The sequence below is a fragment of the Schistocerca serialis genome, chromosome 6, assembly GCF_023864345.2.
Source record: "Schistocerca serialis cubense isolate TAMUIC-IGC-003099 chromosome 6, iqSchSeri2.2, whole genome shotgun sequence".
Lineage (NCBI taxonomy): Eukaryota > Metazoa > Arthropoda > Insecta > Orthoptera > Acrididae > Schistocerca > Schistocerca serialis.
In genome coordinates this window covers 760,539,294-760,562,902 of record NC_064643.1, presented here as the reverse complement: position 1 = coordinate 760,562,902, position 23,609 = coordinate 760,539,294, and the positions used below count along the sequence as shown (strand labels likewise).

At 42.8% G+C, this 23,609-nt stretch overlaps 1 protein-coding gene across 14 annotated transcripts in view; it reads right to left on the bottom strand.

Annotated features, from left to right (window-relative positions):
- The window catches only part of LOC126485138 (voltage-dependent L-type calcium channel subunit beta-1), a 749,688-nt gene that overhangs the window by 223,082 nt on the left and 502,997 nt on the right, over positions 1 to 23,609 (bottom strand). For all 14 annotated transcript variants that reach the window (XR_007587915.1, XR_007587913.1, XR_007587916.1 and 11 more), the window contains one exon: positions 12,778 to 12,897. Coding sequence is in view for 8 of the 14 variants with exons in the window: in XM_050108790.1 (XP_049964747.1) it covers positions 12,778 to 12,897 (120 nt within the window). In the remaining 6 variants the exon portion in view is untranslated. The remainder of the gene's footprint in view (positions 1 to 12,777; positions 12,898 to 23,609) is intronic.

Here is a 23,609-nt window from a genome sequence, read left to right as displayed (position 1 = left end):
GAAACGATGCGTCCCACACTAGGTAAGTAACTTAAGCCACAGGCAATGAAACTAAGTTTGGAATACATTACTTTATTGACTGCAAGCCTACATTTCACACCCACCACCCCTCATGAATTGATTGAACGGACGAAATACACGCCGGCCGTTGTGGCCGAGCGGTTCTAGGTGCTTCAGTTCGGAACCGCGCTGCTGCTACGGTTGCAGGTTCGAATCCTGCCTCGGGCATGGATGTGTGTGATGTCCTCAGGTTAGTTAGGTTCTAGGGGACTGATGACCTCAGCTGTTAAGTCCCATAGTGCTCAGAGCCAATTGAACCATTTGAACGAAATAAACAGCCAGAGACAGCTTTAGACACGCAGGCAAGTTCAGGTAGAAGTAGTTACACATATATCTTAAATTAATACACTTTTTATACAGAACTCACCGAGTACCCAGCGTTTCCCAGGTATGTATTTATTCCACTCATCTATTATTCCATCCCCACATTCTCCCCACCTCCTCCCCCTCCCCACTCCCCCCCCCCCCCTCTCTCTCTCTCTCTCTCCTCCCCCGCCGCCCCCCACCCCCATTCAGTCTCTCTCCCGCCCCTCTCTGTCCATCTCATCCTCCACACTCTCTCTAAATCTGCTCCTCCTCCTCTTCTTCTTCTTCTTCTTCTTCGTATCTGTGCCTGTCTCTTTCTTCCCCCTTGCTATCTGTCCATCTTCTCCACTTCCCTTCTCTCTCCACGTTATTATGCTCACCCCAATCTTACCTCTAAAGTACAGGGTGCTTCAAAATGGACATACCGGTTTTAAGGCGTTGTAGCATTCATTACGTTCAACTTACAATTATAAATAATACACCTAATGAAAGAGCAACTCAAACAGTTTTGCTTGTATAGCTGTGCGCAGTGGGAAGAGTATGGAGTGACAAAGACTGAGAAACCTGTTGCACGAGTGCAAGTCTCTCACGCTTAGCCCCAAGAAATATCCCCGCGGGAAGTTTGTGGGCCTTTCTTTTTCGATGCATCAACTGTAACTGATGTTTCTTATCTTGATGTGCTACAGCTATGGCCCGTGCCCCAATGGGAAGAAACTGAACAACACATCTTTATTTGGGAGCAAGATGGTACGCCGCCTCACAGGCATAACTCAGTCAGCGACTGGTTAAATGACGATGTATCCGACCGGCGGATTGGGCGCAAGGGGCCGGTTGACACAGCATTTTATGCACGACCTCCACGTTCGCACACGATGTGACGCGATCATGTGTATGTTCCTCCGACGTCAGAACGAGTGTTATTGCAACAGTTATTCCTGACACATTGTTCAAGGTTTCGGAACAACTCGTCTATCGACTAGATGTGTGATCGGTGTTCACACTGAATAATTTTAAGAAAAACTGTTTGTGTTTCTTTTTTATTTGGTGTATTATTTATAATTTTAAGGTGAATGTAATATGTGCTAAAGAGCCTTAAAACCCGTATTTTCATTTTGAAAAACACTGTATTTCTTTCCAGAGAGTAAATAACGTGTGTGCCGAACTTGACTGAAATTGTTCCAAGGATTTAGGATGAGCTTTTTACCAATGAATTTGCCTGCATACGCACAAGTGAAATATATTTCACATATATTTAAGTACATATATTTCACCTGTATATGTAGCGAACTTCGCCCTGCAGTGTCATTTTCACGCAGCTCAATGTCAATGACATCCTATCTCCTGATCTAATTTTCCTGGTGCGTTCACTGGTATACGTGAATACTGTCTGAAAAATTTGTCACGAATAGAGATAGTAGTAAAGAAGTAATGAATTAAACGTCATGCTTCATGTGACAGTTTTACTGTATGAACAGCAAAAATGTAGTAAGCGATAAAGTTTTTCCGTTTCATCATTTTATGGGTGTCGTCCGCGAAAAAAAGTTTCATGAAGGCTTGAAATTATGCGTAAAGTTTGTTTCAAGTTTCTAAATGTTCTCATTCTTAAATACTGGATGAGTAACGTAAGTGTATTCGCGCTTTGTGGGCTGTACTACTTTTTCACCCCCGCCCCCACCCCTTTGATAGGTGGGTGGTTCTTACCCCCACAGTGATTCTTTCCAGACAGTAACTGACGTATGTAGCAAGTTTGGTTGAAATCGTTCCAGCGGTTTAGGAGGAGATGTAGAACACGTGTACGTATATATAACTACATCCGTACATCATTTTTTTACGGATGAGAGACAAAGACCGCCAAGATATCTAAACGTAAAAATTACTTAAAACGTAGATGAGGTGAGGAGCAATATACCAACATGATACTAGATACTTCATGAATCATCGCTATTTTGAGTTTGTTTGACACGTGAGAAACGTTACTTGCATCAAATCATCTTCTTCCTGGCCTTATCTCGTGTGTACACGGGGTCGGCGTGTTAATTCGGGTTTGGCGAATGTTTGCGAATTGTGTAACAGACGCGTGACGTGGATACCAACCCGCTATTCATCTAGTTGGATATGAGAAGCCGCCTAAAAGTCACCTTCAGGCTGGCCGGCACACCCACACCGACTCTATCCGACAGTTCGCCGGCAGGATTTGATCCAGGGCCGGCGCGCCTCCCCATGTCCCGCAAGCGGACGCTTTAACGCGCTAGGCTATCCGAGCGGATCAATTACTCGCGTCAACACCCAGTAGTAATACATGGAAAATAGAGTTATAAAAGCCCAATATATTGATTTATCGACAGTATAAAATCGATGTATTAACATGGATATTACTTTTACACAAATATTGAAATTTCCGATATTTCATTGTTATCTTAAGGTACCAGCAAGCTACCAGCGATCATAATCATTCGTAAACGTTACCTCTATGTCGTAACATGCAAAATGTTAATTTCATCCTCCCTTTCTGTTGCAAGTGTTGGCGAATTACGTCGCACATCCGGCCCACGGCAACGAATTCCAGCGTCAGCGCAACGGTTCCCGGCGTTTGTCTGAGCCAGCACAGCGTTAACTGCCAGCGGCTGCCGCTCACGTCGCTCACAAAGCACCTCGTTGAGAGTCTTACACCTCTACGCAGCATAATGTGTGTTTCAGTTAAGTGACTCGCAGTGACGCTGTAACTATGGAAACTCAACAAATTGAAAGTTCGGAAGAATGCAAGGCGATACCATTTCCAACACGACCATGCCTCGTAAACCTCACTGGCATTCAAACCAACCTTGGTAGAGGCAACTTTTTTTCTGAACATGTGGTGAGGAATGTATGCGACTTCACTGAAGAAATACGGATACCAGTGCTACCACCGCCCGCTAACTCACCTGTCTGACGAATATCTCAAAGATGTGCCTCGTCGGCAACTTTATCGCGATCTTACAGCAATCACGGTTAATGACTTGTGCACTCTCATACAAACAGCGTTGTGAAAAATTTCTCAGGAACGTACTCTGACTGCCCTATGTTTTGCTGCCATGACTTTAAGTCTTTTTTTCACCACCTATACTACCAGAAGGGAACATGACTGAATCTTTATATTTTTATTCTTAATCGAATTTCAGTTACTTGGCAAGAAGCTAGGCTGACTTGAATGTAAGCTGAATGTTTCTATTTCTAAATATATAAACTCCGCGAAATTTATTTCGCACGCGAAAATAAAATGGTCATTTGGCGTTAACAATCATTAAGATTGCATCCTGTTTTGTCATAGTGTAACTAAGTGTGAATGATAATACTAATGACGGAGCGGTTATATTTTCAGAAGAACAGTAAAATTCGTTTGGTCGATGCTCTGAGTGCCGGAGAAAATGGTCGAAGTCTCTCCGATGAAGCTGTAGTTCTCGACGACCCTGGAACGGTAAATCGTTTTTACTCTTCTCGCGTTAGATCAACCGGAGTCTGTCGTTGTGCAGTGACAGCAGCTTAATGAGAAGTGATTGGCAATCCCGCACATTTCGTAATTTCAACAGGGGAGCAAAATTCGTCTTGTTATAGTCGTAACCGCGTGCAGACTCGTCTGCCAAATCAATTCGCATGGCCTTAACGGAAGCGGTGTTGCTGCTCGTATCAATCTCAGGTAATGGTTGAAAATGATAAACGAACGCAACTCTGTATTCATAAACGTCTGTTATATTCTCTGGCCAATACTTCTGCTAGAAACTATTAGAAATAATTAATTTGAGCAAGATTAAGTTGTGATGCTGACCAGATAAAGAATATTTCGTCTAATGCCGATCCTCCATAAAGTTCCTCAATACAAAGACTCATCTTTTATGTTATTTGCTAATTATCCACATAAGATTAATATTGCTATTTTCAAAGGGTATGAGCGCTTCAGAGCGCTGAAGTCGCTCGTTTCACAACGATTTCCGCAAACGTGGCGTCATTTTTGAAGTTACACACACAATATCAACGACCGCATGATCGGCTATCGGCCTTGGTTAGCATTCGATACGGGCCTCTCACATGAGTTCATCCGCGCCTACCGGAGATTTACAAAAACCCGTCATTCTTGAGACGACTCATTATAACTATTCCAATAATTAAATGTCACGTAATGAATTATTGACGGTTAATGCCACCGTATGAGAGGGCTCTGTTAGCAGTGAGTTACTATCGTCAATAATTTACAAATTAAGATAAAACACATGCTTTATAATTTGTAGTTTGCCGTTTCAGTGTAACGGAACATTGAAAAATTTATCAGAATCACAATACTACTATCATTTAATGTCACTTAATAACGCATCGACGATGCGATACTTCAGGACAGAATAAGAGAACCAAGACCAGAGTTAAACATGTTAGGATTGTTAATACGTTCTGTTACTTTTTATGAATGAAATACAAGTATGTTTTGCAATGTTGGATGTTATTTGCACTCCGTCTGATCTGAGAACGAAGGATGAAATAAATATTGAGCGATTTCCGAGCATGTGGTTAGGCAGGAACCTAAGAGTACAGCTTTAATTGCTGCGAGTGGATCGAGGGTCAAGAATATTCATATTCTTCCTCGTCACAAAGTCGACAGCCAATCCTGCGGTCGTCGATATTGCGCCTGACGTCAAAGTGACGCCACGTTTGCGGGAATTACTATGAGGAGGGCACTGTCCCCAGGCGAATATCGCTGTTTTCCGCTCATCAGAAATTAACGGTTATTAACAACGTACTCACTACTTTCTTCGTACAGCGAGACGATCGAATCACAAAATAAACGCAACCATCTTTGCTACTATGATACAGACGGTTGGCCAAATACGAGGGCTGTTCGGAAAGTAAGGAACGATAGGTCGCGAAATGGAAACGACAGTGAAAATCAACGGTTAGCTACACCTTTCGGCTACTTCTCTACACAGCCGCCGCTCAGACTTAGACATGTGTCGTAGCGCTGTACCAACTTTTCAATTCCCTCGTTATAGATGACAGCCGCCAGTGCTTTTCGACAATTTTCTGCTCTGGACTGCAGCTCGTTGTCTGTGTCAAAATATTGTCTTCATAGCCAGCGGTTCATTTGAGCAGAGGTGAGTGAACCTCACGGGTAGCCAATTACAGGCTGTGTGGAGGGTGATCAAACACTTCCCATCGAAAACGCTGCAGGAGCATCTTCATTGCCCGTGCAGAGTGCGGCCGAGAATTGTCGTGTAGAACGATCCGTATGACAGTTATATTATGTGGACTGCATAGCTTCAGGCGAAACCTTTCGCCAGGCCCTCATACTTGGCGGGAGACGCTAATTTCTGTTCTCACTGTGAACTCAGAACTGAAAAGAGCGACATGACGCGATCGACCGGCGTACTATACACAGTGCACAACGCATCTGAGCGAAGCTTCATCAGACTTTCACTGTATTTTCCATTTCGCCACCGATCGTTCCTTACTTTCCGAATAACCCTCGTAAATGTGAGCACCGCCTATGTTCGACATGAACGTGCAACAAGTACTCACAGACGGCAGGAGCAGGCACTAGCACCGGAGAACATATAAAGCGAGTCGGGCGGACGCGGGAAAAGTGCAGTCGTTGTCGAAATGCGGAAACGGAGCGATTTATCTGGCGTCGCTAGCTTTCGGGCTAAGGGTGGAAGCACTGGCGAAACGGCTAAGTCTGTGAACTGTTTACGTGTCACCGTGCTTAAATTGTGCTGTATGCGGCAAAATGGCGCTATCCAAATCCGGCGCGTAGGCAACTATGGTGCAGCACGTGCCATAGATAACAGGAGTGGACAATGTCTGCGGGTATGTGGAAGAGTGAATAGACGTGCATCTGCTGATCAGCTGACCGCCATAATGGTCCAAGGGGCTACCAGCAGCGTCTCCTCAACGAGCTTTGCGGCGTGTGATCTCTGCAGTAGGCGCCTGGTTCATTCACCCGTGCTCACTGCTGTTCATCTGTGAAGGAAGCTGGAATTTGCAAGCCAGTGGCGCAACGGGACGTCCACTGAGTGCCGACAGGTGGCGTTTTCGGATGACTCACGTTTAATGCTGAATCGGTCAGATGGCCGTTGGCGGGTGCGGCGTGAAACGTCTGAAAGCAAATACTCTGCAACAAGGAGGGGTTCTATTGTTTGCGGAATGTTTTCGTGGCATTTAATAGGTGAACATTCTGGAAGGCACAGCGCATCAACCCAAGTATGCATCTACCCTTTGGGACCATGTGGACCGCTATATGCAGTCTGTTTTTCCTCAGCACGATGGCCTCTGCCAGCAGGACAACGGAGCATGTGGCACAGATCGCAGTGTATATGCGAGGTTCGAAGGGCATCAGGACGAGGTAACAGTACTCCGCTGGCCACCGACCTCCCCGGATCTGAACCCAATCGAGAAACTGTGGGACCACGTCGATAAGTCTGTTCTCGCCACGGATCCTAAACAGAGAAACGTAACGCAGGTAGTCACGGCTCTGTGGTCGGCATGGCTCCACGCCGCTGTCGGCACCTCCCAGAACGTCACTGCCCCTCTCGTTGCTCGTCTCGCAACGGTCGGCGCTGCAGAATGTGGTCAGCCAGGCTTTCGAAAGGTGGCCCCACTAACGCAACTGGGCAGCGGACTACGTACAACGCGGTTTACTACATTGCCAACCCGTACCACAATAAATGGACTCACATGCAGAGGTCCTTCATTTAAATCTTGTTGCTCTTCCGCTTCTAATACAATGTTGCCTTTAGTAAGAGAATCAAACTGGTGCCCTGTGGCAATCCTAGGAAGTACTCTTGTATAGGCTGTTTTTCCATCAGGAAACAGTCACTGATATTTTCGAACAGGAATAGACATGTTAACTTCCACGTTTCAATTGCCTTAGATGCACACTATTGTAACTTACTTCCCATGATAACATCTTCAGCTTTTATAGTCCTGTCTTCCTCAGTTGCGAGTAATATTACGGTATATTAATAATTTTTACTTATGGACCGTCTGAATTTTCAAACAAGATACAAAGAACATATCAGATGTTGGAAGTATGAAACAAACCATTCCACATTTGCAGAGCATTTAAAACACTACAACCATCATCCTACAAACATGGAACAAGGAATGAAAATAATGACAATAAGCAACCATGACAAACATCTTATACAAATGCAAGAAAACTTCCACATCCAGAAAGCCATAGCGGAAAACAAACATGTGATACATGAACAAACACACATCAGCACAGGCTCCCTACTACACTTAGTAAAGGAAATGATAACATAAAACAAAAAATAATAATAAAAAAGAAAACTCTTCCCCCCATCATCTGGAGACACACACACACACACACACACACACACACACACACAGCACAAAAAATATATATCACACCAAAACACACACACACACACACACACACAACACACACACACATACACAAACGCACACACAAATGCATACACGAACAGACCACAGATACTTCAATAGTTACACTCATAAGTTTGGCAATAACATTTCACACTAGGCAACAGCATCCAAAACATTGCTTTAAAACAAGCGTTCAGTGCATAGTGTTGTGGAATGGGGAAAAAAACCGCAAATTGGCGTTCATAAGAAGAAGAACAACACCAAAAATGGAACAGGAGCGTAATATGTAGGAAATTGTCCACGCAACCTGTAAGTACAGTTCAAAACATTACTACTTAATAGGAAATACCAACCACCAGAACTGTTTATAACCTATAGGCACAATGACAAAAATGTAAATAAAATAGCTAACACATGTACATATTCCAGGCCACTGGTGATGCCTTGCAGAAAATAAAGGCGAAACGCGTATGGCACTAAAATTGTGTTTTATTCACTTCTTGTCCGACGGTCCATAAGTAAAAATTATTAATATACCGTAATATTCCCATGGTAAATACTGTTTGTCAAACTGTTCCTGGTAAATGATAGCGGTTGTCGCGGGAAGCGGAAGAAACAAGCTCTGTCGTGACACAACACGACATTTACTACGCAACGAAACACAGTTTTGTATTTTTTAGGTTTCTAAGGCTGGAAGTGGCTGGTAATACATTATCTAATCTGTATGAATTCTACCGATTCAGCGCTAGGGGGCCTACGATCACATATTTCCGATAGTATAAAACTCGTAGCATCACATTACAGAATCTAAACGACACTATTTCATCGGTCTGACCATTCTCGTTCACACAATTCGATAAGTCCTATTAGTACTTACTTTTGCGAGGAAGAAACTACCATGCAATATCGCGTGCAAAGCAGCAGTGAATTTCACAGATTTGTGTGTCTGCGACATTCTACACTCTGAAAATGCAGCTGTGCGTCGGAACGTACTTAATACAACAAATGTATATTACCATTAACTCGCCGTTCGCTGCACTTTCTCTGCGTACTAAAAGACCCAAAATTAACAAGCGTCAAAGTTCAAAAACGTAAGTAGAGCAAAAACAATAGTTCCAGTGGCTCTGAGCACTATGGGACTTAACATCTGAGGTCATCAGTCCCCTAGAACTTAGAACTACTTAAACCTAACTAACCTAAGGACATCACAGACATCCATGTCCGAGGCAGGATTCGAACCTGCGACCATAGCGGTCGTGCGGTTCCAGACTGAAGCGCCTAGAACCGCTTGGTCACACCGGCCGGCAGCAATAACAATGGAGTAGACACTCGCGCAGATGACGGATATGATAATCTATGCTTTTTGGTACTTAAGGGAGACGTAACAGCATGTAGATAGTGTGAAGTGGACGGAAAGACTAACAACACAAATTCGGATTTATTCAGAAGAACCTGTAATTTTCAGAAGATGACTACGTTCAACTATAAGACAATCATAAAAATGGCACACGTCGACGGACAGGGCTTCTTTCTACGTCTCGACTCGTAACGCTCACCGCGGTACTGCTGAACCAGTCGTCGAATCATCCGCTCCGTATAGTCGCATCAGTTGGCTCCTGCAGATAGGCAAACCAGTGAACAGATTTCCAGTGCTGCTGACGCGTCTTCCCAGGCACTTCGTGTCAACGACTTCAGTTACGTAATTGCACGCACGTATTGACGTTTGCTGCGTCACAAACCGCGACCGTACCGGACAACTCTAATATGAGGTAAAAACTTTGAGAGGTACTCTGTCCACTGATATATGTCTGTTTTATGCGCGTGTTTTGGTTTTCACACAGTCTCTTTCTGGAGCCTCGCCAGTACTAGTAGTCACCAGCTTCTTTGGTGTATTTCCTCGCACAATAAGAATATCTTATTCAGAATTTGATGACACTAAGAATTTTTCAAGCTTCTGATTTACCTGCAGAAGAAAGAGTATTCTTCGATGCCCGTATCGTATCGATAGACTGTAACGTTACTTTCAATTTGCCACTGTTGTCAGATAGCCCTTCAGCCTCTACACTAAAAAATGTAGTGTGTGGACAGTAAGTTAGAAATGTGGGTTTCACGGGGAGCGTGCCAGAGGTAAGTACTTGCAGTCCCACTATCCTCTGTGTCCTCGATGGCTCAGTCAGACAGAGCGACTGCCATGTAAGCAGGAGATACCGGGTTCGAGTCCCGGTCGGGGCATATCAACGGCTGTAAGCAGCTAATGATCTGGATTTCTTGTAATTTCATTCCCCTATATCTTGTCTGCACACCTACGCAACCACAGGCGAGTATCAAAAGTAGCAATAAACAATTGAAACGATTGATTCTGCTTCCGCAGATCACTTTAAAATGTTGACTCAACTACAAAAACTTAATGCTTAATATATATAAGAAACTATCAGCCTCGATTGCGGTAATGAAACCTATCTGTACCTAGGTTTCGGCCCAAGTAATTGAGCCTTCTTCAGAAGATAAACCTGACTCTATAATATGTCTACGAGGGCATGGTCTACAAATAAAACTAAAACAGCCTGAATAGGCGTAGTCATATTTTAAAAATGCTGTCCCTTGCGCCCAATGCACCGGTCGGATACAACGTCGTTTGTTTTATCTAAATGTTGTCATCTTGTTTTCAAACTGAAAACTTCTCGTTTTTTCAGGCTGGAAACTTGTTACCTGTAATACTGATATGTGAAAGGCGATCGAAATGCTGATTTTCAACTCACTTGTTTAATCATTGCAGTCGCTAATAATCAAATAAAATACTGTACTTGGTTTACAGTAAAGTAGTAGTAAGACGGAACTGCTTGTTCCGCCCCCATTACGTTACCTCAAGGTATCCATAGTTCCTTTATTAGTAACGACAAAGTGCTCTTTGTAACTATTTGCTCTGGTACTGTGAAGCTCTGGTGGAGATCTGAACGCCGCTGTGTTTATTTGATGGTGTATTAATGCACATTCTCTTCTCATTCCTATTATGATTGCTCTTAAACGTCAGAATGAATGTTTGTTTTGGGTGTCATTCTGTTAGTAGTACGGCTGTAATGTGAAGATGCATGTAGGTACTCTGGTAAACACGCACCAGTAGTGGGAAAGCGTACGTGAATTTGTAGCAAGTCCTCGTCTCCCCTTTAGGAATGAGCAGAGCGACCGTTAGGGGTGCTCCGCCATTATTACTCACTCGGGTAACGTGCGGTTGAGATTATCGATGGAACCTGTTCTGGTCTCCGTCAAGCAGTTTGCTAATTTAACGAAAGATGCCTCTGTATCATAGATTAGGTCACTAATCCGTTCTTTTCCAGTATCAACACAGTTAGGCTTACGTTATGACCACCGTTTTTTTAATTGTTTTCCGAGTATATTGGATAGTTAGAATTAACAGTTTTAACGTTAGCATGGGGAACTTCGTAATGCAGTTGTAAGTTGTTAATCCTGTAGTACCTTCAGCATCCATAATAGTTTTCCAGTTGATTTCTCAGTTAGAGAGCGTTTAACTGTTAAATTTCAGAATTTGTGAGACTTCTATTGATAGCATGGGCTTCTCCCTTTGCGCAGCCATCAAAAATGTGGTCGTAACCGTGCGACAAAGAGTAATCAGTTCCTTATTGAATTTCCAGTTTAGTAATTGGGCGTGTGAATAATGTGACATTTAACAAGTTTTGCATGTGAAGTTAATTGATTTCATTTATTTTTTCTTTGTTGGTCTGTCTCCACCCGGTAACGTGTGCAGTACTGTTCGAAGATACAGCCACCAGCATCCTAAATTAAATTCAGTTAGTTTTTGCATTCGTTATTGGAGAAATTCCATATAGGTTTTGCGAGCGTTCGTGTGACGGATTTAATACGATGTATTTCATTTTTGTGTATTAGCTTTGCATATTTGTGCCTGCTTGCGTACTACCAGACCCCCGCTATAAGATCGGGTCCTTTTCTGTTGTGTTGTTCCCCCCAAAATCAGAGAGGAACACCGAAATTGGTTTTGAATAGATTATGTTAAAATAGTAGTTGTCGATGTCGTATGAGAACGGTGATCCCAAGAGCGACGTAACGTTCCAACACATGCCGTGCACATAATTAATTAAGATTAGAGGGACTGCATATCATATCCTTGTAACTTAGTGAATGTTAATTTGTGCAGAACTGAGAGTAGCGGCGTGTGGCCCAATAAAATTGATATTTAAGAAAAATCTTACGTGTGTAGAACAGTAATTCCACCCCCTGTCCCATACCTAATAAATGTAATTTTGAAAGGAGCCCTCATAATACAGTAATGTGACATCAGAATTAATGAAAATAAAGATCGCATGTGGTAGTATATCAATCTGATGATAGTGATATAGATGCTCTCAGTTAGCTGGGTTCTTTGGTTGCTCACGTCGCCTCCTTCGCGTTATGCGTTGCGAAATAGATTAATTGAATCATCATTAAATACGAAAACCAATTAAACTAGCCGAGTTGTGCCTCAATGATTATCTGACAAGCACTCAATTAAGGAACGCAGCGAGAGTATCCGTATATCACCGGAGTCAGGAAACAACTTTTTGACAGATTCGAGGCAGAAGAAAAATTAATCACTCGAATTGCGCATAAGTAAGAAAGACACGTAGGAACAACGGTAATCTTGCAGCAGTTTTTCAAAGACAATATTCTGACTTTGGCAGTTAGCTTCACCTAAAAATCAGCAAAAAATGTTTACATTTGCATACAGACACTACGAATCTCTTATTGCTAATTTTTTCAAAAGGAGTATCTACTGTGGTAGGATTTAACGCTATTTCCTCATGCATTTCACGCAACCAGCTCGTTCGAAAGCGAGTGTCGTTAGCCGAGACTAATTTCATCTCGTGTGTACTTCATTGCTGCTGTTGGGATTCTTCGTGTCGAGACAGTGGGTAGCTGCCCGGCTGGCTGGCGTGCTCCCAGAGAGGAGGAGAGGGGAGCAGGGAGCAGGTAGCAGGGGGGCAGGGGGCAGGTAGCGGGGGGCTGGCAGCGGCCCAGGCGACTCACCTTGATGTGCAGGAAGTCTCGGACGTCGAAGGAGATGGCGCTGCCGTGCACGGGCGAGTCGTCATCCAGAGTGCCGTCGTAGCTTACGTTGGTCCGTACGGCAAACGCCACTGGCTTCGTCTGCAACACAGGGCGCCGACGTCATGCTACACTCGTCTACGTCTACATCTACATCTACATATATACTCTGCAAACCAGTGAGAAGTGGTTCACAATACATTTAAATGATCCAGTGGGTAACGTCGGAAGTTTGAATGCAGTCATCTACAGGGTGATCCTTATTAACGTTTAATAACCTCCGAAGCAACGTAGACAAGTAATTTAACGTGAAACAAATGGGCCCACAAATGTCGGGAAGTACCCAAAAAGTGGGTGACAAATGTTGAACACGTGACGTCACCAGATGAAGTACCTCGCCGTACACGCAGGGGTCGAGCCTGTCCGCCCGTCACATCTGACCCTCCCGACCCAAGTATTCGAGCAGGTGTGTCTCCGCGCAGACGTACGTGACTTTAGTGCGTGGGGCTCAGGATCTGAATCGTGCGCCTGGCGGACAGCATTTTTTCCCACTACGTGAGTTAATTGTGTATTTACACTGAAAAGCCAAAAAAACTGGTACATCTGCTTAATATCGTGTAGAGCCGCCGCGAGCAAGCAGAAGTGCGGCAAAATGACATGCCGTGGACTCGACCAATGTCTGAAGTAGTGCTGGAGGGAACTGAACCATGAATCCTGCAGGGCTGTCCATAAATCCCTAAGAGTACGAAGGAGTGGAGATCTCTTCTGAACAGCACGTTGCAAGGTGTCCCAGATATGCTCAATAATGTTCATGTCTGGGGAGTTTGGTGGCCAGCGGAAGTGTTTAAACTCAGAAGAGTGTTCCTTGAGCCACTCTGTAGCAATTATGGACGTGTGGGCTGTCGCACTGTCCTGCTGAAATTGTCCAGGTCCCTCGGAATGCACAATGGACTTGAATGGATGCAGGTGACCTGACAGGATGCTTACGTACGTGTCACTTGTCAGAGTCGTATCTAGACGTATCAGGGGTCCCATATCACTACAGCTGCACACGCCCCACACCATTACAGAGCCTCCACCAGTTTGAACTGTCCCCTGCTGGCATGCAGGGTCATGGATCCCATCCGCTCGAGACAATTTGATCGGAGACTCGTCCGACCAGGCAGTGAGTTTCCAGTCATCGACAGTCCAATGTCGGTGCTGACGGGCCCAGACCAGCCGAAAGGCTTTGTGTCGTGGAGTCAACATGGGTACGCTAGTAGGCCTTCGGCTCCGAAAGCCCATATCGATGATGTTTCGTTGAATGGTATCACGCTGACACTTGTTGATGGCCCAGCACTGAAAGCTGCAGCAGTTTGAGGTAGGGTTGAACTTCTGTCACGTTGAACGATTCTCTTCAGTCGTCGTTGGTCCCGTTCTTGCAAGTTCTTTTTCCGGCCGCAGCGATGTCGGAGATTTGATGTTTTACCGGATTCTTGATATTCACGGTACACTTGGGAAATGTTGTACGGGAAAATCCCCACTTCATCACTACCTCGCAGATGCTGTGTCCCATCGTTCGTGCGCCGACTGTAACATCACGTTCAGACTCACTACAGTCTTGATAACCTACCATTGTAGTAGCAGTAACCGATCGAACAACTGCGTCAGGCACTTGTCTTACATAGGCGTTGCCGACCGCAGCGCCGTACTCTGCCTGTTTACATATCTCTGTATTTGAATACACATAGCTATACCAGTTCCTTTGGCGCTTCTGTGTACAATGGGGTATTAATTTATGAACCAGTCTCGCTGTCTCGGCTGTTTTTTTTTATATTAAGTACAGCACAATAGAAACCTACCGTACTGCGCCACAAGTAAAAGAGTATAAGCATCCGAATTGCGTCATTACCAGGAAATCACCTACGTTTTCTTCACTACATAATTTCTATACAAAAAAAAGAAGGCGGAAAAGGAAAAAAAACATAAAATAGGAACAGCTTTTGGTTTGTTACAACGAGGACAATAATTTCGAAACTTCTACTTTTACAAAAGATCATATTTACGAAAGGGTTTAAAATTTGCACCGTCTGCTTGCAAGTAAGTATTGCACCGCTCCGTTATTCCTTCAAGCATGCGATCGAGAATGCCCTTCGTATTTTCGATGTGACGTCGCATGCTAAACATGTACCATCCACTTTTGAGGTATTTTCCGGCATCTGCGGTCTTATATTAAGTTACTTGTATCTACGTCGTTTTAAGCCCTCAATAAGAATGCCCCTGTTTATTACTCAAACGCTACCCTCGAACCCGGAACTCGGAACCAGTTGCAGCACTTTTGCAAGAAAAATTATATTTTCAAGAATTCGCGTGATTATTGACCGACTTCAAAAATTTAAAGTGCTGTCATAGTCTACTCATTAAGAGATATACTCTTATGTTAGAAGTTTAATGCACTAATACAAGTATTACAGTTAGAATGTATGTGTTTGTTTTGACGCAGCGTAACTGATGGCGGGCAAATATACCCAGACTTAATTCACCCACTATTTGAGAATGAGAGCACTTAGAGACTTCTGACGAATCTTAAACATAATTTCAAAATTTTTATCACTTACAATATTTTCGCTGCTGATGCAATAAGACTTTAGTAACTGGCATGACGATCTAATTTATTACTTTTTTACTACTAACTCTATTCACAAGACACTTTGCAAACAGTATCTACATATATCACTGAACGTACTGCAAAATTATATCATTATATAAGTCAGATATTTCAGGAGATACGCAGCGTGGGGTAGCCGCGTGGTCTGAGACGCCTTGTCACGGTCCGTGCAGCCCCCGTCGGAGGTTCGATCCTCCCTCAGGCATGGGTGTGTGTGTTGTCCATAGCGTAAGTTGGTTTAAGTTAGATGAAGTAGTGTGTAGGCTTAGGGATCGACGACCTCAGTAGTTTGGTCCCATAAGACCTTACAACACATTTCCAAAATTTCAGGAGCTATGAGGTCATAAATATTGAGATGCGGGAAATACTAGCTTTTACCTAAAATGGAACACAAATTATCAAGTTCACATTCATCCAGTGTTTCATAATGACAACCTTTAGCGACTTCCAAAAACTTTAAGCATAATTTCAGTCATTTTATAGCCTTTCTCTCGGTTACATACTTAAAGGCAAATATTTAACACATTAACTCATTTGTAAAGGGATCACATGTATGATGCAATTTTACACATGGGAGCTCGATTTTTAAAGAATCAGTAGTTTACTGTTAGTAGAGAAGTCACAATATTAGGTAAGTGTACCGAAATGCAGTGACACCTACAGCAGGTCGACTCATGATCCAGGGATTGGCAGTAGATCCTGACCGTAAACAAATGAAACCTATTGTGATAAATAGCCAGAGAGACCAATTATATTGTGTGATTGCACGTTGCAGGACAATCACTAGTAGAGGTCACGTCCATTAAGTATCAGGGGTATGCGTACGGAGGGATTTAAAGTGGAACGACCACATAAAACTAATCGCAGAAAAGACAGGTGACAGAATGAGATTCATTTGGAAGTAGCTTACGAGACTCTCGTTCGCACAATGCTTTGGTTTCATCCTGGGAAACTCACCAGACAGGACACAGAGGAATTAGCGAAGATCCAAAGAACAGCAGCGTGTTTCGCTACACGTAAGTTTAGCAAGCGTGAAAGCGTCGCGTACATACAATTCAGAGGCAGGCTGTTATCGGTAGGATGCAAAAACACGTAAGTGTTACGGAAATGCTTCGGGAACTCAAATGGGAATCCCTGAAGGGAAGGCGACCTTCTTTTCCGAAACGCTATTGAGAAAATTTAGAGAACCGGCATTTGAAGCTGACTGACGAACGATTCTACTGCCGGCATCATACATTGCGAGTAAGAACCACGAAGATACATACGTTGTCACCGGTCTATTGCGGTCTAAAGAGGGGCGTTGTACTTCACGATGTGCTGTACTTTTAAAACTGCGAGAGCGTACGTTCCTAGGAAAGTCAACCAATATATTCCTTCTTATCAAGAAAAACATGAAGGTAAAATTGTAGAGGTTCCAACTCTCACGGAGATTTATTAACAGCCATTCTTCCCTCCTACAATACGCAACAGGAGCAGTAGTATACAAAATATCCTCCACCACACACCATAAAGTGGTTTGCGGATTGTAAATTTAGATTCAAATGTAGATGAACTGCATGAAAGAATGACTACTCAAATGCCTGTGTGTGTCCTATAATTAGTTTAATATCGTCTTCGCAGTCGATACACCACTCTCTAGATTATAGACTTAATACCGGTCCTTGAAACTTCGTAAGTAACACTTCGCAGGCTGACTGCTGCTTATCTTCAAGCGTCTGGCAATTGATGTGGTACACTTCTGTTAACTGGTAGGATACTGGGAATGTGCAATCAATCCATAAAGGAGAATACTTACCAACCACCTGTGCATCCTGCATAAAATATTGCTGAAGAGTGTGTGTGTGTGTGTGTGTGACCCGTAGTAAATAGGACTCGCGTAAGGTACTGGACGTGAACAAAGGAGGGCCGCACAAATGATGACAGGTTACTTGACACACGGGCGAGCTTCACAGAAATGTTAGAAAAACCTGAACTGGAGGCATTGGTGTATTAACCAGACATGTGCACTTTTCGCCGGAAATGAGAGTTTGAAAACTGCTGGAGCGTTGGGTGCAAGAGTGAGACCTGTGCGTGGGACCACTGAAGCATAACACAAAGAATAGGCTTGCTGACGTCGGCTGTTTGGGGCAAGAACCAGAGACGGCCTGGATTTGCATTGCCGTCGCACCAAACACTAGTCACATTCTGGCGTGTGAAAGGAATAGAACACGATGCGCGTATTTCTGCAGTGACAGCTCTGTCTATAGAATGGTAAACTTAAACAAAAAAACATTTATTTATTTCGCTGAATTTACGTAACGCAAAAAGTTATAAACAGTTTCCAACTCTGGTAACAATTACTTGTACTTGTACGACGAGACTTGCGACAGAAAAAGACCAACTGTGGTGATAAATTATCTGCGAGATTTCCTTAATAACATGCTTGACAAAAACGTAGAATATTTACATATATTTACTGACATCTGCAATGCCCAAAACAAAAGTCACAGCATGATGCAGTATCTGCACACACGTGTTCAAAGGATCTTTCAGGACAATAACTCGTACACTTCCCATCCCACGTCGCAGCTTTTTATCCGTTATCGCAGCTGTGGGTTAGTTGAAAAGGAAAGAAGGGAACACGACCGGTTATACCTATCAAAGGAGTGGAAAACGAAACTTCTCAAAAATATTCTAGAAGTTCACTGTGATTGATGTTACGTAAGATCTATTTTTAGACTTCTCATCTCACCTAACAAAGCCTAATCGTCATAATCTTAAGAGGGCTCGTAATGAGAATACTCCATTGAACGCAAACAGTTAGTTCGCTGTATTGTATCATTATCACAACTTGTCTATAATAATTTCTCCATTCAGAAAGCGTCAACTACATTGGCTTTTCCTGAGGGAAAACTTCATAATGTGATTCTGTCAGTTATACCTGAGATATGCAATATATGGATGTTATGAAGTGTGCTAACAAGTATATCTAAGACACGGAATTTTATAATAGTCTGATGTGTGACAGAACTGTTACGGATGCTACATCCAGTTCACCAGAATAAGAACAATGGAATCGTTAGGGACCAAACTGCTGAGGTCATTGGTCCATAGACTTACACACTACTTAAACTAACTTATTGCGAGAACAACACACACACCCATGCTCGAGGGAGGACTCGAACCTCCGGCGGGAGGTGACAAGGCGCATCTGACCGCGCGGCCACTTCACGCGGCACTTGAAGCATACATGTTTGTAATATAGAAAAGGGAAAAGGTTGTTACCTAAAATGTGTAAAAGTTCTTGGCCAATCCACTTCACATTTCTACATTCAGATGAAACAACGAAGAAAATTAATCAAAAATTAAATGCCTAACAAACTGAATATAACGTGATAAACTGACTGTAATGCCTATCGCGAGAAAAAATAACCGCAGAAATACTTATCTTGGAGGTAGTACTCATTCCGTTGATACCCAGTGATTCAAATACGCCCTTCCATTTCAAGCGATCGCAGTTTCCGGTGCGGCTTGCATTCACTGTATCAAGAAGGCATAGGGCCAATCACTTTGTGTGGCAGATATTAAACATTGCGGGCAACGTCGGGCAGTGCAGCTAGTCACATTCATAAAACAAAGTTGTTTGGTACAAGAGAGAGGGACAAGTCGAACTTTTCAAAGTTCATTAAATATCATACTGTATTTTCATTTAGCTATGCAATAAGCAATTACTGTGTGCTGGTGGCCTAAATAAAGGTTGAGAAGAGGCGAGACTGATGAAAATTTATTTCTAGCTTCTGAACAGTTTTTTGTGTTATGCTTGAAAATATGCAAATGTGACTTAACTGGTTATTGCGCCAATTGATATCCTGATATCAGGATGGCCAGACCTGAATTCCTGATCCACCTTGCTGAGCCCGTTCTACTGTGTCACTGCGGTACTTACTGGTTGCAGACTTGGTTCTGTCCTAGTTCTGTTTTTACCCATCTTATAGAATCCTCTGGCTGATACATCAGTACCTATTCACTTACTTTGTCTTTCATTTTACTGGTAATTGTTGCCTGAATCTGAATCCTGGCTTCTGAATCTTTTGTTGCCGTGTCCGTTTTATTGTGTTGCTGAACGTGAACAGTATGTGGTCCACGGAATAACCCACTTAGAAGAACACTTTCAAGGGGAGCCTTTTTGTTCTGTTTTTTCTTCCAGAACGTGGTTTGGTTTCTAGAGACGTACGTACGTACACACACGCACACGCACTAGCCTATTGCTAGGCATTGCTTGATTAATTATTGATTCGGACCTTATGTTAGGGAAAGATTGGTACCCGTCTACGACGTAGAAACAAATATATGTAGTATGTTTCGGATCAGTCTTACATGTCACCTCATTCCCAACGTCGCCTTCTCTTCTAATAGTGCTAGGCGTGTCGTACATCCTCTTCCCCTCCCCCCTCCCCCCTCCTCCCTCCCACCCCTGTCATCCGTCCCCATTCAAGAGAAAGGAGGTTAGAATTCCCAGTATTCATCCAGAATTAGGCTTTCAGTGGCTCCCCTAGATTGCTTAAGACAAACGGTAGGATAATTCATTTGAGAAAGGGCAGGGCGGGTTTCCTTTCCATGATTCTCCAGTCCCGACTCGTTCTCCATCTCTAATAACCCCATCAACATCGGGATGTTAAAGGCCAATCACTCTTCATTTTTTCTGTTAATTAGTAACCCACATGTATGCCACATTTGGCTAAAATTGTTCTAAGCATTTCGGTGCTACAGAGTATCGACAAAAATACGTAAATACCAAAAACACAGCACATTATTATGTGTAATACAGTGATTTTTTGTATCTCAGGGAATGAATCTTCCACAGCTACAGTTATGAAATTTTTCTTATTTTTCACATGAATGCCAGGATAATGCCTTCGACAAAGCCGATGCCGATTATTTGCCACGGAGTTCGTTCTTCGCTTCTGGAAACCTTGCCATCAATTACACGTTACACTCCAACCTTCCCTTGTTTTGACAGAACTGCTTGGGCATTTCAGCGGCCGATGGAATCAGTTATGGCAGATATTAACGAATGTTAAAGGTAACACTTCTTTATTTACAATAACGGAGTTCCAGTTCATAACCCTGGACACTTTTCCTGTGAATTGCGCAAAATACCGAAATCGTTGCTCTTGGAGTTTACATTCAACACGTATCAGCGGTTCATAAAGCTACGTTCCGGGTTCGTCTGTCATGTAGCTGTTCTTCCAGAAACGATCTAGAACACTGATACATCTCTCCCTTCAAGAAAAGAAGAATTCCTGTCTTCGCATTACGCCTGGAACAACTAACAAACAGTAATTAAGATCGAAGTAAAATAGAAGCTAGTTTTGAATATTGTGTTTCCGTCAGGCTGGTAATTTAAAACAGTACTTTGTTACGCACTAATACCAAGTTTAGAGTTTTGCCCATTCTGTATTGCGTAACAGACGTGGACGCATCATACTGTTAAGTTGCATAAAACACGAGTCACATGCCACGCGCAGTTAAGGATAGCATGATCGTCAATGCACACGAACTTCGGAATAAAAGGTATCCACAGACTAGACAAACACGCAGCTGTTTACCGGCATCAGCCTCTCAAAGTGGAGGTTCAGGACTCGAATTCTTGTGTCCTCTGTAGTGATAACATGAAAGATGGAAATCATTTGCAAGGGTTGCGTAGGAAAAAATTGGAAGGAACTGAATGGTAACAAACCTTCTAAACCCAAATTCAACTAGTTATGTGGCAAAGATGTCAAATACGAAATACAGAGTGATACTCCACTGCACAGCACTTTTAGAATCAATACATGTTACTCTACAGCGCTTCAATAAATGACCTCTAAACAAAGCATCGCCGTTGTTAGTCAAGCAAAGTAATTAAGTACAGGTGCTCGGATGAATTTGACAAGTGTACATTTCCAGAAACACGATTCATTAGACGAGGAATCGAATAAGCGTCTATTGGTATTACGCCATACGTATGCAACGTGATGTCAACATTGCATCTCTTAAAGAGGATGTGGCCGACAGGCCGATCTATATACGGGTGTGGTGCCTTGCTTTAATGTGTCTCGTCATCGTAACACATCTGGTTTTCATGCATCACTGTAACAAAATCAAAGTTGGTTCCGTGCTCATGGACGAAGAAACTTAAGAGGAATTTCTTTGTCTACATCTTTCAGCATTTGTTTTCCCATTAAACTCCCAAAATGAGCCAAAATAAAGTGTGAATTGAAAACGCAGATACACCATAAGGAACACATCCGTGTTTGGAAAGGGTCAGTGACAATATTCAGACATTTTCCAGCAGTATAGTCTTTCTACGGTACAGACAGGCATCACGAACAATGCGTAATACCTTGCTGATAACGCCGATAAATTAACAATGTGAAAATGTATATAGTGCTAGTTGGCTTGCATTTTTCTAGAGAAGCTCGATATGAAAATTAGCCTCCTTCTGCAGTCACCTCCTTACAAGTATAATGTTTATTACCATCATCTCTAGAGGAGTGTAACATTTGTTAGCATAAATCTGTCACATGCAGCGTGTTTCTTACTCAGTTTAGAGGTTCGAATCCTATACTCCGAATATTGCGCAAACATCTGAACTCAAAATGTTAGCCGGCCGGTGTGGCCGTGCGATTAAAGGCGCTTCAGTCTGGAACCGCGTGACCGCTACGGTCGCAGGTTCGAATCCTGCCTCGGGCATGGATGTGTGTGATGTCCTTAGGTTAGTTAGGTTTAATTAGTTCTAAGTTCTAGGCGACTGATGACCTCAGAAGTTAAGTCGCTTAGTGCTCAGAGCCATTTCAAAATGTAAAGTATAGGATATGGTCACTCTATTGCCCTAGACTGGCCTGCGTATTTCGAATTTTTTCTTCTTCACATCCTATACTCAGAAATGTATAAAATAATCTGTCTGTTTCATTACTTAATAATAATAATAATAATAATAATAATGAATTCCATCAAACCCTGACCTACAAACTCCAAGATTTCCTGTCACAAGCTAGAAAAAATGATGAGTGATAGAAGAGTAACACCTTCGAAAACCTTGTTTCAGCTGGCCCGGCTGACACTGCCAACTAAGGGCCCGTTGCTAGGGTTACAGTGAAGGCCTCAACAGCAGAACAGGCAGAGAGATGGGCTTCGAAATGGCGTTGCTGGCGAAAGAAGCAACCTGTTGTCTAAGGCTGAAATTGACAGAGGGCACGGCAGTTCCACATATTAGTGACGGTACCCCGGCAGCGTGTGGTCCACGTGTTAACTGCGTCTGAATGTAATAAACCCCAGGCTAACAACTTGCTCTTATTATGGAAAGTCAGGGTTTCTTGCTCTCTACAATTTACAACTTCAAATCGCAAAATGGAAATTTCACATATTGGATGCACTACGCCAGGTGGTAGCTCTGAAAAGGAATCCACTAATATACCCTGTAATACATTGGGACCTAGGATTCTAGGAAGTTCCAGTGACTGTGGTAAAGAAGAAATGGAATATACTGAAATACCTTTTCAGCTGATGTTGAATAATAAATACTACTTTGGAACATTACGTGTAAACTCTTCTGAAAACTGGAACACAGAAGGAATTGGAATTATTTCTGCAGAAGAATCATGAACAAAATTTTGGAAGTGCGGGAAACGAGATTATTAGCTGGGAATATAGTTGATACACGACATTACAGAATTTATGAAGGGAAACCAGCAGTGAGAATAATGGAAATCACGCCAACGTTTGTAACAGCGTTTCATGTAAACTAAAAAATATAATACAACAGATTTTAAGTCAATCTCAGAGAGAATGTCCATATTAAATATGAAGTGTAAGATTAGAAGTTATATCTTTATAAATTGCTATGCACCTATAAATGAAGCAATAGGAGAAATACGCAGAAAGTAAATAATTTTTGGGATCTTTTTGAATCTGAAATCTTCAACAAATCTGAAAAGAATGCCAAAAGACTTCTTGGCAACTTCGATAGGCAAGATGCGAAAGAAAAGAAATTTAAAATGTTGTAAGTGAATCTTCAACACTCTTAAAAACTGACAGCACTGGTGAAAGACAAAAATGTGTATAGAATGTTCCTGTGAAAACTAGCTTCCACATATTTTCGCAAACCACCAAGAAAAGCCAAAACTTGAACATCTCGTAATCAAAA